This window comes from Phodopus roborovskii, unplaced genomic scaffold (assembly GCF_943737965.1).
Source record: "Phodopus roborovskii unplaced genomic scaffold, PHOROB, whole genome shotgun sequence".
Lineage (NCBI taxonomy): Eukaryota > Metazoa > Chordata > Mammalia > Rodentia > Cricetidae > Phodopus > Phodopus roborovskii.
The window spans coordinates 7855645-7871835 of NW_026126578.1; the positions used below are offsets into that span (position 1 = coordinate 7855645).

Genomic DNA, 16191 nt, shown 5'->3' on the forward strand with positions numbered 1-16191 from the left:
GAAACTTAGAGAAAAAACATCCAGACCTGTAGAATTCTATATTGCATGGGTCCATCTGAATACACTGTCCGATGAAAGCAATCAGTCTCCAGAGGAAGAACTGTTGATTAGTGGTTTCCTAGGATTGCTAATAGGAACTGGGATTAGATAAAAATCAATATGCATTTGGGTGGTGAAAATATTGTAAAGCTAATTTATGATGATGGTGTAAAACTTGGCAAATCGAATAGCAAACAATATGAAACCTAAAATGTACCACAAAGTCAGGGCTGGTGGAACATGCCTATAACCCTAGCACTTGGGAAGATGAAGCAGGGGGACTGTCATCAGTTCAAGGATAGCCTGGTCTACAAGAGAGAGGCCTTGTCTCAAAACAACACAACAAAATATATCTCAGTATGGCTGTTTGAAGAAATCTTTTTCTAAAGAGCTATAGGGATTCACAATAATACTTTTCTGTTAGTACTCTTTCTCCCCAGAGAAGGCCTAGCTATAAAAGCTTTGCTATTTTAGTGGAATCAGGGAACAGATCTAATAATTAGAACATCGTGGATTCTAGCTTTGATACCGTGTATTCTAGCTTTGATATTATCACTACATTACATAAAATGAGGCAATGTGCAAATCATTCTTCTTTGTGCCTTGTCTGTTTCATCTGTGAATGAAGCGCTTCTTTGTGCCTCAGTTTCCCCAGCTACTAATGAGGAAGAGGTTAGAATAGGTATGCTTAGGATTTCTTGGACACATGAAAAGCTCATCCTGATGTTTCTATTACCTGTGAGTCCAACTACTCATTTACCCACCTCCAAGCTTTTTAGAGCACCTTTATTTAGCCTGGCCTACTGATTTCACACTAGCTCTTGGCCACCACAGCTTCCTGATTTTAATACATAGGTTTTTTTTAGGTGCACAGGTCCCAAAATGTTTATCTGAAAGTTTCCTCCTGAACTGAATGCCACATCTCTATTAGTCTCCCAGAGGCTATGTTCTCATCCTATGTAACTCTCTTATGGAAGGTCTCCCGTAGATAACAATACACTTCCCCTTCAGGCAGTACATGGAAGAAACAATGGGCTATACAATGGAGTCGTCCTCTATGATTACACAGAGTGAGAATCTGGCCCATTGTTTTCTCCAGCTGCCTAAGGAAGGAGCTGTACTCTTTGGATCCCCATAAAGATTTTGGCTTGTCCACCTTTTCAGACTCCCAAGTAACAAACAATTAAGCAATCTGGCCTCCTTCCCACTTCTCATTTCAATGTGTAGGATATTTGTCAACTTGCCCAGAGTGACTGTAGGCATTTTGAGCTGTTCATCTGACTGTGTGCAATAGATAACAAATAAAAACATAATTAGAGAGACTAAGTTAAGGCTCGATTTTATATTTGTTTTAGGTACAGAGAGGGTTACATATTTCAGAGTTGAGAAACCTGTTTCTTTTCTGTCTTCCTGTTTGTTACCCTCCTCTTTGTCTTTTAATAAAATGTCTTTAAATATTCAAATGAAGTTTACCAAAATGAAACTCACATTTGTGAACATATAAACAGAATATCCTACATCCTAGATCTTGATATATCTTCAGGAACCTAGAGAATGAAGAATAAAGATTATAGCTGGGAGTGTGTTTTAATTAGTTCACAAAGTTGTCAGGAGTCTTGGACCCATTTTGAAAAGCTATGCTGACAATCTAGATAACTTTAGTGGAACCAGTTGAGTTCATTTGCTAACCCCACCTCCACCCTGTATCATTTAGGAAAACTACTTGCTAAAAACTGAAAATCCCTGTGAATGGAAACTTAGGTAAAACTGAAACACTGGTTCTGTTATTTAGGGGTTGGTAGATGGTTTTGTGTGTGTGATAAAAAGAAAAGATTAGTGATTTGAAGGACCAAGCCACACGAGTCTTACTCGTAACTCTCATAGGAGAAAAAAATGAAGTGGAAATAAGAATACTCTAAAAATAGATTGAAAAAGAAAAAAGATGTTTTGCAACATGAATGTTCAGTGAATAAGAGACACTGATACACCTAATCAAAGAAGTTAGGTATCAAAATTATCTATGTTTTAATAAAAGGGAGAAACTTAAACATTTAGTCTTTCTTCCCAGTAGGAACTACATTTCAGAGTAATCCTATTGAGAAACATCAACTGAGTGATGTGTGGATGATAGAATTAGAAAAACTTTATTTTATAAACTCAAACTATTGATTTGGAGAAAAGATGACAAAGTTTATTAGAACCCTCAGTAGAATGATTATTGAAACAAGAATCAGGGAGATGGTTCAATAGTTAGGAGTGCCTATTGCTCTGGAAAAGAACCTTAATTGAGTCCCTAACACCCACACTGGGTGGTTTATAAGTATCTGTCTGTTAACTCCAGCTCCAGGGGAACTGATACCCTCTTTTGGACTCTGTAGGTACCCATGCATATGTGATACACATTCACAGAGATACACATACATACATGGAAGTAAATATTTTAAAATAAATTTTAAAAACCTCAAATACCACAGTAGCTGTACATATTGCTTTCTAGGAGGGGGTAAGTAGCCATACAAGGGAGAGGTCAGAGGTCAAACTACTGTCATTACAGATTGGTAATTGGTGGGCTTAGCCATTAAATACTAAGCTCACAACCAAAGTGTGGTTGCCAAATTAGTACTTGATCTTAGCACCCCTAATGCAGCTGAGAGAGAGAGAGAGAGAGAGAGAGAGAGAGAGAGAGAGAGAATGAGAGATTGAAATGGGGGATTGACACTATAGCCTCAATCATCACAAACAAATGCTCTGTCTTTGACTAATAGCTTCCAGTCCTTATTTTACTTTTTGTTTTGAGAAAGAGTCTCACTGATCCTCCTGCTTCAGCCTTCTGAGTAGCAGGGATTGCAGGCCTGGGCTACCAGACCTCTTGACCATATGTCTTCTGTGGAGCTGTAGTAAGAAGTGAATGTCTCCAGCGTTTGGGGCTTGACTGTAACACATAAACCTTACATAAAATATCTAATTTGTCAGAAACACAGGGGATAGAGAAGTGATATAAATGATGGCACAAAACAAACGAACAAACAAAAAACTGGTCTAATTCAGAAAGTGGGACATTCTAGGTGCTTACTGTCCTGATTACTTGTTGGCCTTAACACTGGAGGGATTGGTGTGGGTGGAGAAAGAGAAATTCTGCTAGACTTACAAGGGCTTAAGGGGCTTATAATCATTTCATCATGAACAATGAAATTTGGGGGGGAGGCAAACCCACTGCAAACATTTGGGCCTAGGAAATGTGAATAGGGACTGGGTATTGTTTGAAATAAGAATTTAAATGAAAACATGGAGATTACTGGCTTTAAGAAGCAAGTTACTACCAGTAAATATAAAATCTCATTTTGATTAACAACAAATGCCACCTGTATTATATGTATACACTTATATTGTGCGTGTATGTTTATGATCTTACATATATGCAGGAAAAGATCCACAGGAGCACTAAGAACTCAAGATGGATGCTCTCAGGGTTATGTGATACTTTAAATATGCTCTATGGCATATGAGCTCCCAATTCTAATCCTACCACTGGCTATCTTCTTTTCCCAGAGTGGAGTTGCCTTTTAAGTTCACAGAGTTTTTATAACATCTAAGCAAGAGTTTGTATCTTAGCACTGCATAGCACCTGGCAGAGTGGGTGCTCAAGAAATACAGCATCTGGATTTTAAAGCTACTTGTTGGTTTTGTTGTTTTTCCTGGCCTATTAGCTTTCAGAAACTGGTGTGGCTTTATTACATATAAATTCAAACTTAGACTGTAACAGAATTTATAGTGTGTCTAATAAAGTCCATAAAGTAATAAACCTTTAGGTAATTGATTATTACCTGGTCAATAAAATCAAATAAAAAAATTGATGCAAAAATAAATTTTATGTAGTTTATTATTTAGTTATCACCAAAATTCAATTTCTTATGAGCATGTTTTACAATTTTATCACATTCTCCATCAGATCTCTGTTTGCTATCATAAATAGAATGTGTCTACTTCTAAGTGAATTTATAAAACTCCTACTTGATCCTGAGGATTCCTTGTTCCACATGTGCAGTTTCTTCCTGAAATTTAAGTGTGTGACTAAAATACAGGATCAGTTGGTGTGTTTCTTGGTGATGGCTCTGTTTATTAACCAAGGATCAAGCACTGGGGTCAAGGTTTTGATTATAAGAATTCATATTTGATAACCTACAGCATTCTAGGCACTAGTTTATTTAAATCATGTCTAACTCTAGTAACTCTCCTTTAGATGAGGGAACAAAGGCTTAATAAGATAAAAAAAAAAAGAAAGGACTTTTGTGATCTCCAGTACTGGAGCTCAAACCCTGGACTCTTGCACTGAGTAAAGACACAGTCAAACTTCTTTCACTGCATTTTACTGTGTTGCTGAGAATTGTACCTGGACCCTCACACATGCTGGGCAAGTTCCCCATCTCTGATCTACACCTCTAACCCCCTGGGCCTCATAATGAAGCTCAAATAATTGAGTTACTATTATTTTCTTATTTTCTTTTAGGTAACCTACCAGCTTCAAACTGGAAATAAATATTCTGTGCAGCTCTAAGATACTTTTTATTGGAATTTTATTACTACAAGATAATTTTCTCATAGTAATATCATTATTTCATAAAAGTAAGGGGATGTGTCTGGGATGAGGACTGTTATCACCAGAAGAGCCCTAGAATCTAGGTAAAACATGTAAAATCTATAAATGAGGAAAGAAGACATGTGTCAGCAAAATGAATTCCTCAGTTGCTCTCTGAATGCTGCCACATTTTGTTAACAAGGCACCATGAAGTACTTCCTTTCTAGGGAGTCCTTGGTCTGAAGTCTGTTGTGAACTCTGATTTCTATAGCTAATTCATCCACATTAAGTGAGTCAAATAGCAAGATACATTCTGACTGATAGGCTATGATTGGTAGAATTAAGGGTAATTGATTACAACATGTATCTGAGTGTTTTATTGTTTTATCTTAATGAGCTAGAGTATACTTTGTAGCTTTGAACTGGGACTCAAGAAACTATTTGTAGCTCAAACTCTGCTACCAACTATCTGAGTAATGACTTCAGTGAATCATTTCATTTTTTTGAAGCTCATTTTTCTTATAGGAAAAATTAAGAGTTTGAGTGTGTTAATTGTCCTGGTACAAAGTTTTGTCAGTCAGTGATTCCAACAGTCCATATATTTCCTTTAGTGAAATCACAGTACTGGTAAGTCACTCATTTTACAGAACTAAACTTGCATCCAGTTCTGTGGTTCTGAATTGCTGTAGTGTCAGTCAGTTGTCAGTGTGGTTCCCCCATGACAGGATGTTGCCTAAGAAATCTCCATGCAACTGATCTTGAAAAGGCAGTTGATAAAAATCAAAATTGAGGGAGATACATGCTTTAGAGGGCCAGGATTTCCCACATCAATGAATGTTGATAATATAGGCCATTGTATTTTATCATGCTAGGAACCCAATTACAGGAGAATTTCAGATGTTAGATATTACATGCAAAGACAAGTTAACATAGTTTAGGTAGGATGTCTTTGGTTCAAAGGCATAGTAACATAAGTGTTTAGGTGAGCCCTACAAAGTGGTTAGACAGGTTAGGCTCTTTTTCAAGTATTATAAAAGTTAACTTTTGAAGGAAAAGGGGGGGAAAGGAGATTTTTCAGTTGTTTTGTTCTCTTGAGATATTACTTTACTATAATGCCTTGTTTCTCCTCTCTTACAACTTAATTTTACTAAGAGAACTCGTTTTTCCACATGAAAGGGCCTTTTCTGCTGTCACCTTGTTACCAGTCATTAGCAGAAGGACATAAATAATGCTAGTTTAGAAAATATATTTTCTAATACAATATAGAGAATTCCTGTTAAATTTTTTAAATAATTATAGTCATTCCATTATATGCCTTAGCATCAAAACCTAAAAGAACCTTAATTATTCTTCTGAGACAGGAAGGTAACTGGACCTGAATGATTGAGGCCAAGTCTGGACAACATATAGAGATTAATATATGTATATGTGTGTGTGTGTTGTTGTTGTTGGCCACAAATTAACATTTTACTGTTATTTTTCTTTAAAACCATGTAATGTAGTTTTGATGTATTAACTGCCTTAAAATTTTACTTTCTAAAAATTGAATGAAATAACTTCTTTTAATGAAAAAAAATGGGTTGTACCTGGGGGAGGGGATGGCATAAATGTACTGGATAATATCATTCCTTGTTCTCTTCCTCTGTGAGTATCAGGCTTACAGGGATGGCATCTAAGATCAGGATTGTTTCTTCTTAAAGCCTGTATTTCTTTGGCACATCATTTCTCCCAAGCTGTCTCCATGTGATGTGAAGAAACCCTGAGCTGATGCAACCAACCACTGAAGATTCTGGTTCTGAACCAGATTCATCTGAGCTAGGGAAAAAGGCAGTTCTTCTGGAAAAGGACAGGAAGGAGTTGGTCAGTCAGTCTTCCTGTCACTTGAAGGCATCACCAGGAGACTGAAGTCTTGTTAGGACAAGAAGAATAAAGGATGCTGTTAACGGTTTATTAGGCTCTAAACTCCTTGAATGACACATGGTACAGAAATGTGGTAAGCAACTGTTATCTCATCACCCTCATCATTAACAAAAACAATCCTACTATCTTTGAGTGGCAACAGAGGCATTGTACTAGGCTCTGGAGGGCAGAGAGCTCTCAACTCTCAAGTTGCTCTCAAACTTTTAAGATCTGGCATAGTATTAACAGTACTGATAAAAATGAATAAAGCAACTTTTAAATGAGAATATTCAAAAATACTATTATGTAACAATTCAAACATGTTATTTTATACAAAATAAACCAAACAAAGAAATTCTAAAAATCCAAATTCAATCTACAGGATAAATACCAAATTATTGTGTATTAAATTATTAATTCTATATCCTGGAAAGATTCTACATAAATCATTCCAATACTGAGTAATACTAAAAATATTAATATTGTAATTTAATTAATGAATTTTTGGTCTTCTTTAAATTATTCACAACTCTTATGGATCTCAGTATCTTTCAAATGTACAAAATTTAGGGTTTTTTGGCAAATAGGAGATTCCATAATTAACATTCAAGATTAACTATTAAAGAGTAGCCTTCTCACCAAGCATTGAAGTACACTCCTGCCTGAAATCCTAGTACTTGGGAAGTAAAGGCAGGATGGATAGGAGTTCATGATAATCCTCAACTACAAAGTGAGTTTCAGCCCAGCCTGTCTTTAAAAAAAGCAGTCTTCTTCAAATAGCAAACTATCAGTGTATTATGAACAGAGAAAGAATTAAATCAGAGTGTTATGCTCACTTTGTCTTTCCATCTTTTTTGTTGTATAATTTATTATCTTTGTTCTTTCTCTTACCAAGAGCATAATATTGAATTTACAACCAAATCCACCTTTCTTATGTCTCTGGAATCCAAGGCCAGATGCTCATCTACTTCATATACAGAAAGCCCTACATCCTTTCACACAAGTTGAGTCCTTGTGTGGCCAGGGGGTCTTTTTCTTGACTCTGCAAAATTACCCTTCTAGGCAGCTTTCCACTGGATCAGTGCTGATCATCTTCTCCACTGAGGTGCAACATTCTGATAACACATTAGTAGTGTTGCTAATGGTGCTAGCTCCATTGTGAATCTCACCTTCAATTTCAAGAGTAGGACACAAGGATTACTAAGGTTTTAAAGACAGAGATACTCACCTACATATAAGGGTCCTTATTATATTATGAATATTCTGACAATTAGTACTGCCCCCTGATAGTAATAACCTTACTAAAGCAAATATACTTTTATATTCATGTTTGCTAATTGACCTTTAAGGTTAAGTAAACTAAATGATCACTCTTTTGGGTTTGTTTGAATAATTTTGGTAAATATAATTAAATGTGAGTTCACTGAAGCTAAAAACTATGGCTTATTAATATGTCTATTGGGGATGTCTAGAGTAATATTTAATGGGTAGATAGATGATTGAACTGTTAGCAAATAAAATTTGTAGGTCTTTCCAATGTTTAAGAAGAAAACAGATGGACAATTACATTAAAATGAGATTGACTCTATTCATTTTCAACTTCTGAATGTTCATGGGAGCAAATTATTTTTTTATTTAATTTATTATTTTACATGTCGATCCCAGTTCCCTCTCCCTCCCTCCCTTTTACCCTCTCTGCCCCCTCACATGCACCCTGATCACCCTCCCCTCCCATCCCCCTGCCCCAATTCCACATGTAGGGCAATGCCATCCAGGTGGGGTCATGTAGATCTGACAGGTCGTTTGAAGTAGGGACTAGGACTTCTCTCCTGACTCTAGCTTAAGGGAGTATCCCTCCATGGGGATGTGTCCGCAAGGTCCTTTTGTGCACCAGGAATACATCCTGGTTCCACTTCTGTGGTCCCTTAGACTGCTCAGTCCTTCTGGCTGAGACCCATATTCAGGAGGGCCTGAGTCAGACCCATGCTGGCTTCCCAGCTATCAGTCTGGGGGCCCGTTAGCTCCTCCTTGTTCAGGTCAGCTGTCTCCTTGTGTTTCTGCAACCTGGTCTTGTCCTCTCCGTCTGCATCTGGATTCTAATTCGACTCAGTGTTTAGGTATGGGTGTTTGCTTCTGTTTCCAACAGGTACTAGATGAGAGCTCCATGGATAAGTTAGTTGTTGATCTCACTGTCCGGGAAGGGCATTTATGGTAGCCTTTCCATGATTGCTCAAATTGTTAGTTGGTGGCAGTCTTGTAGGTCTCTAGACCTTTCTTTAGGTTCAGTTTCTCTTCAAACCAATAATGGCTCCCTCTTTTATGTTCTCTCTCTCTCTCTCTCTCTCTCTCTCTCTCTCTCTCTCTCTCTCTCTCTCTCTCTCCTGTCTTCTATTCCTACCCTGACACAATCTTCCTAGTCGCATGTGCTTTCCTCTCCTCCTCCTCTCTTTCTCCCACTCAAGCGACCTAGCACTACAGTATGGTAGGACAACAGATTGTAATAAACATCAGCTATCTTAAACAAGCCACTCCCCCAACTATTTTGTTAGTAGCTTGAGTGTTTAGTGTGTTGCATGGTTCAAATGTACCATCAAATATGTAAGCAACGTTTATTGAAACTGCTCTGTGCCAGGCTCAATATTTATTTAAACTGTGACTTTTGTTTGCTATCTATTTTTGAAGTCCTCAAGAACATACCCATCTTGTTCATTAGCACTCTAACACAAAGCTTCAAGTCTGCCATCTCATATGTTGTTAACAAATATTTGTTGAACAAATGAATAAAATAGATCAAATAAATAAATATAAATATAATTGAGAGGCTTTTTCTTTCAACTTAAAAAAAAGGCTAGTTTAGAGCAAGACGGAATGATAAAACACAATCCTAGGTGTAGATGTTAATAGATTCAGATACTATGAAATAAGTAACTGCTAAAATAATTGTGTGGTTGAATAACAAGCACACAACAAGAACAAATAGAGACTCAGAAAGCCTAGTTTCTAAGCATTGAGAAGGAAAGAGAAATGTTTTATTGAAATATCAATTTAAATAGAGATAAAACTAACCCTACACAGTGATTATCACCTCCATCATTTGGACTACTGAGAAACTAACTTTAATTTGAATTACTTTAGTAATTTGGAGGGGGGATTAAATGATGTAATTGCCAACTTCTCATTTCACTGTGTGCTAGTTAGATCCAGTGAGCATTTTTCAATTGAGCTATTGCTTCATGATTGACAGGGAAACTCTTGCTAGTCTCCTTGTATAATAGTTACTCAACATAGATTAACTAGATATATGGTTATTCCATTTGGGGGTATCAGTATGAATATAATTCAGGGAATCATTGCCATCTGGTATATTGCCCTGTGTAAGGACTCTTTTAAAGTCTTCAAGTCACTGAATTCTATTAGGCCATTTATGTGACAAGGGCTGCTCCCACGTTAGCAGTTTGGCACGGCTAGTGTTTTTATTGCCAAAAAGGGCAAAGGCCTTAAGCAAGAAGCCAGCATTTTCCTGATTACAAAACTGACCACAATTCCTTGCCAACTTAGCAGGGTAAATTTTTTTTCTTCTGGTAATGCCTTATTCTCAGAGAGAGCTCCAGTTTTTTCATTGTGACATAGTACTTATCATTTAACATCAACCATTGGAATATTGCTGCAGTTGCTATTGATGGATAAGCAAGTTTAAAACAAATACTTTGATATATAAAATTATAAACTTACCAGATCTTTATTCTGTCAATAGTTTTATGAATTTGGATAGCAGTAACATTTTAGACCTTTTGTAAATTTGTTGAATAAATCATCTTGAAATGTATCATTCGATAGCATGTATGTAGCAAAATTTATAATAAGAATGTATATGTATTTTAATTCCAGAGTTTTCTTCAAATAATATGATCAGAGATTGAACCAAGGATGGATAATTTAGAAACACTTTGCCCAAATAAATTTATCTGGTATTTCACAACTTAAATGCTTTTCATTTAAAAAGCCATTGATGTGTATTTTACTATAAATTTTAAAAACAATCAAAATTTAACAATCTCTGCTCTGATAATTGCAAATACTGTACAGTTCACGCCCCTCGTAAGATACTGAACGTGTGGGTCACTGGCGAGACAGTGTAGCAACGTTTTCCTTGTAATGTACCAAGTCTTGCCAAAGCAGCAGACATTATGACACACCATTTTGTCAGAGCTGGCTCTCGATTAGTACAGTGCCAGCCAATTCAGGCCTGATCCTTTCTGTGTTTATTTCCACCTCTCCCAAATATTTGAAAACTGGTGTCTTGACTCATTAACATATTCATAAGCTCTATGACCACAAGCCTTTTTCCTTTAACAAACTGATCTTTTGCAAGACATAGACAAAACACCAGTGTGACTTAAACCAAATCTCTGTTTTATGCTGTTATGGGGGAAACTCTGGGAGACTCTCCTGTTGACCCAGAGCATGGTGCCTTCGCTGATGCCTTGCCTGTGAGCACTTCACAAGGTAAAGTCCACTTCTGATGTTGCTGCCGGGGATGCTTTGGGCATTCATGTGTGGGTGAAATTGCATGTCTATTTTCCACATGTGCATTACAGTATTTCAATCCTGTGACCACTTCTATGGTGGTCAGTTGTCAATGTATTCAGAACCTTCAGCATTGAACCCTAACCTAATCCATATTTTATCTCTATGCATGGTTTCTATCTCCTGAATTATGTGTTGAAGGTATTTAAATATCCAAAACCAAACCTGTTCATTATTGTTTCCTACATTTGCATATATATCCCAAAAATTTGTGTGAGCATTTTAGAATACTTGAAGAATCAGCAGTTTCCCCTCTTTTATTGTGTTAGATATCTTTTGTAGCAGTTTTTATCGCTCTTGTAGAATTTTAATTTTTCTTCAAGTATTTCTTTATTGTACTTTCAAATCTGCATCCTCTTTCTCCCAAAGAATTGCAAGCTCCTAGAACATAGGAACATGTTACATTCTGCTTTAGAAATTTTAGGATACTCTGAGCCTAATTAAAGAATATCTGCTCTAAGCCTCTCACTTTACACACAAGGAAAATAAGGCTAGATACATGCTGAATAAACAATTTACCATTACTTCTATTCAAATTTGCTGTAGAGGAACAAAATTCTCCTTTTCCAACATTTTCTTCTTGTCCGTTACAAAATGTATGTTCTCTATTTCTATAGCTCCTTCTACTGGAGTTTCTTAAGCACAGCTTCTTCTGTTTTATATCATTTCTTGTTTATTCTAGTGTTTCTGTTTTGTATTTCTCATCTCATAGATTGAATATAAAACAGGTTGTTTGAGTAGAACAACTTGTGCTTTACAATGGAAGGATGAAAGCATTAAAATGAAGTCATTAGTTGGTTAAAATGAATAACTTTGCCTTTTAATTTCCCTGGAAACCTAACATTTGAACACTTTTGTCACTATTTTTAAAACTATTTAGTTTTTAAAGTGAAAAATATTTCTAAAATTTTATTGTTTTTTGTTTGTTTGTTTGTTTTGTATATGATGCTAAGAACCCAACTCAGGATTGAGTGTGCACTGTCTACGTCTGATCTGACCCCCAGCTTTGTTATTGACTCAGTGAATATTTTTGTCATCTGAGTTTTGTATACAGGAGTTTAGTTTAATTATTTCTATAAAATATTCTATTTTTCTATAAGCCATGAAAGTGATTGCTATCCATATTAGTTCTAGCCAGCCTCAGGACATAATACCCTGACTACATTATGAAATAATTCTTGATTTCAACTTGGTAGTTTTGTCTCTTAGAAAAGAACTTGTCTAGAATGTAGCACAATTGATATTTTAGGTTGACTACCAGGCAAATGCTGATTATAGCAAGAGATAGTTAGGTGATTCAAAGGCTAGGCTCACAATCAAGATTTTTATTCTGTACCAATTTCTTTATTGTACGCCATGACTTTGTCCTAAATGTAATTTCCCTGAGTCTGAAATCTTTCTAGTGTACTAACCCAACACTTTCTTTCTTCATTAAAATGGTACAAAATAGAATTATTTGCCAGGAATGATGCTGTGGCTTATAGTCTCAGCTACTTGGGAGACTGGACTAGAAGGATCTGTCATGAACAAGAGTTGGGGCTAGCCTGGGTAACATAGTATCTGTTTTTTTTTAAGTTATTAAAATATTAATTTGAGCTCCTGAAGTCCAACAACCTGTTTATTACTTCTATTGTGTTTTGTGGTTGACCATTTAATGTTTAATCTACTCCTGCTAAAACAAACAGATAAACTTGGAAATAATCAAGTGTACAATCATCATTAGCTATCCAAGACCAGCACTGATGAAATGCTGCAGAGATCTAAGACCATCAGCTTAGTTATCCATTCTTCCCCATCTGAAGCAAAGTAGATTGGGTGGTGGACCTCAGCTGGGTACTGCCACAGCAGCTGCATTGGTCATATCCATGACTTTAAAGTCTCTCATTTAACCACTATGCCCAAAAAGAACATCTATACATCCCCCCCCACACACACACACAGGCTCCATGAGCACTGTGTCCCTTTCATCTTACTTCTTTTTTTTTTTTTTTTTTAATCAAGAGTTCTACAGGCAACCCCAAGTAACCTCATGCTGGCTCTGATTTCCACTAATCAAAATTGGCACAGTGGAAGGGACACTTCCTCAGACTCATGCTCAATATGCCTCCCACTCTGAGTGCCAGACTCAGTCCTGTGTGGATTCTATAATTTTCGGCTGTTGCACCAGAGCTTGAAGGATGATGACACTTGTCCTCTGGATCTGATTGAGCAATGAAAATGCGCCTTAGAGACATGACAAATGCTGCAATAGAGCCCTTCAAAACCGAAGTCCCACAGAGATGGGAGCAGTGTTGATTACACACCACTTCATTGGGGGATGTTTAAACTATCTAAGGGGCTCTAGACAATGGTATACTAAGAACCGATAACTGACTGAAGTTCTCACCTGGCAGAAGTTTAAAAGGGACCACAGGATAAGGACTAGTCCTGTTTTGCCTACATACTAGTTCATGAATAGAACAGGTCATTTCCCTTTTCCTTGTGAGCCTTCTGTGTCCCCGTATTTTAACAGGGTCACTGTGAAGATTAAATGGCACAGTATTTGTAAAGGCAGATCTAAAGCCCTCCTGTGAGGTTTATTGTTTTAGTCTTGTCATGTTTGTTACCAGAGGATCAAATAAAATACTCTGAGAGTAGAGTATCTTATTTTTAAGCAGTTTAAAGAATATGGAAAACAAAACCTGGAATCATCTTCCTTGCACTAAAAGTAGCAGTTATTTGAATTTTACAAAGGCCTCTTAGAAAGCAGCTATGCCCATTGCTATACTACCAGTGCTAAAAGGTGGCATCTTTACGACACCCCCCCATGAGTGTTTTAAGAAGGAAATAATCAAACTTGAAGAAAACAGTTCTATATCTCATCTTAAAAAAAAAAACAAGCCAAAACAACAACAACAAATCTTTATAGTACTGGGGATGGAGCCCAGCAGCTTATGTATGCCAGGCAAGTGCCCTACCAGAGAGCTTCATCTCCAGCCCTGGGTTGCTTTGTTTTGTTGTATTTACAATGGGGAAATTACTTCCCACTGCCTTAGCATTCATCTCTGAAGAAACCAACCTGCCAAAAATTGAAATTATTCTCTGAGTTTAAATGGAAGCCATGATTGTTCATTTTTCCCCTCAGAGATATTAAAAAATAAACCTGTCTAGGTTCTTATAATCTTTATTTGTTGAAGTGAAAATCCACAAAAGATTTAAATTATTGCTACAACTCTGAATTTCATAATGTACTGTGCAATAGCAATTCAAAGAGCTGGAATGTACTTGCCTAGCATGCACAAAATCCCTGCTTCCATCCCTCACAGTGAAGAAGGATAAAGAATTCAAAGCATTTTAATAGAATCTGATAGTTGTTGGTATTAACATTTTCCTTAGATTGGCTCTAGTTATGTCTGTATTTTTTATTTAACTATTGTGAACTTCTTTCTTAAACTCCAAGGCTTAAATTAGGTTGATTTCTAGATTTGGTGTATTCCCAAAATGATCAGTTCTCTTATATTCCCCCAAAAGATATGAAATTAAAGTATATGAAAATCATGAAAGAAATGTCACTTACAAGAAAATACAAGATTTTGTTAAGGCAAGCTCTTAACAAAACCTTAAACCCACAGTCTTTCTGTTTCTTCCTCCGTAGAGCTGAGATCATAGGTAGGCCCATCACAGCTGGCTAACTTTTGTTTATCATGTTATAATTGGTTTTGAAAGCAGCCTAAGAGCAGTTAATCTCTTTAAGTGCTAAAATGTGAGTGTAAAATAGTATAAAATATAATCCCTTAAACAAGAAATACAATCATAGCTCTAATATTGTCAAGTCACTGTGTCTGTGAGTACACTCCTTTAGTTAATATACGTTTACCCTGAAGAAGTAATGCTGGAGACATTCTAAAGTCATAGTGTATTGTTAAGTATACATTTCTTGGCTCATAGGAAATCTGAGCTGTGTAAATTTCTTCACTGACTTGGGGGACCAGAACTGATCCACAGCCCCATTATTTTAGCTTCTTAAGACACACTAGAGTGCCATAGAAGTTAATCAATGCTTCCTGTCTGTCTACTGGTGTTGAGTATTATGAAAATATATTTGATAATGTGTTGGAGTCCTTTGAATAGAATCTGGTTTCTGTACATTTCTACTGGGCTACTCTTTCCTTTGTATGCATGGTTTGCACCTGTAGCTAATTTACAGACACAGAAATGGTATGTGCAACTAACAGCAGCGGCAATCTTACTCTTACAATCCCAGAATTGAGGTCACATGGCTATTTGAACACACAGTGCTTTAGACCCATGTAATTTTTATTTGAATAAGAGATTGCCAACACAAGATTAAGGTTCCCACATGTGGAAAGTGCCATGTGTATTTAACACCATAAAGTACATGCCAGTTAACCCTCCTTAGTCTATGCCAGGTTTCCTGTGTGGCCTTTCGTTGGTTCTCCTGGATAGAAACTCTACTCTTACATCCACTTGAGGTTTGCAGATGAACAGCCTTAAAACTGTCTCCAGAAGTCTTAACTGTTACTGTCTGCTGCTTGCAAGGCATCATAGTGTTGTGAAACCCATACCTTTGCCTGGCGTTCACTACCTTCCGGTAGCCTGGTTCCACTTCTTATATTTTACCTTCCTTCCCACCATAACCCAGGAAGGGGCTTGTTCAGCTCTCTTCAGACTAATCTCATTTTGCAAGAATACACCCACATTCCCACTTACCTCCAAGTTTAGTATGTCCTTAAATGCCTTTCCCATTTGTACACCTTTTCAAATTCTCCCTGTCTTTCAAGGTCAGGTTCAAGGAACTTCAACCTGTTCCATGAAACTTTCTCTGAATAGCCATATCTAATGGTTCTTGTCTTCTCCAATCTAAAAATGTGCTCTCTCCTCTACCTCCTAGGCTGCCAAAGCCTGATCCAGTCTATTGTCTTTGGACTAGAGTGGTCTCTTGACAGATTTTATTTGTTTGCTTGTTTTTTCCCCTTATTTATTTATTTATTTTGTATAACCAAGTCCATTTAAATGAAAACAAACATTTATAGACAATATTTGGGAATTTGGGAGTCATTCTCTCCAAACTACTTCCTGCTGGTAAGGGG

General features: G+C 36.7%; 1 protein-coding gene across 6 annotated transcripts in view; it reads left to right on the top strand.

Moving 5' to 3' along the window:
* The window catches only part of Pparg (peroxisome proliferator activated receptor gamma), a 128844-nt gene that overhangs the window by 49397 nt on the left and 63256 nt on the right, over window positions 1-16191 (top strand). The window contains exon 1 of one of the 6 annotated variants that reach the window (XM_051203873.1): window positions 10921-11020. The exons of the other annotated variants lie outside the window; for them this stretch is intronic. Within the exon in view, the coding sequence (XP_051059830.1) occupies window positions 10939-11020 (82 nt within the window). The 5' untranslated portion in view covers window positions 10921-10938. Of the gene's footprint in view, window positions 1-10920; window positions 11021-16191 lie in introns of those variants that run through there. 6 annotated transcript variants of the gene reach the window in all.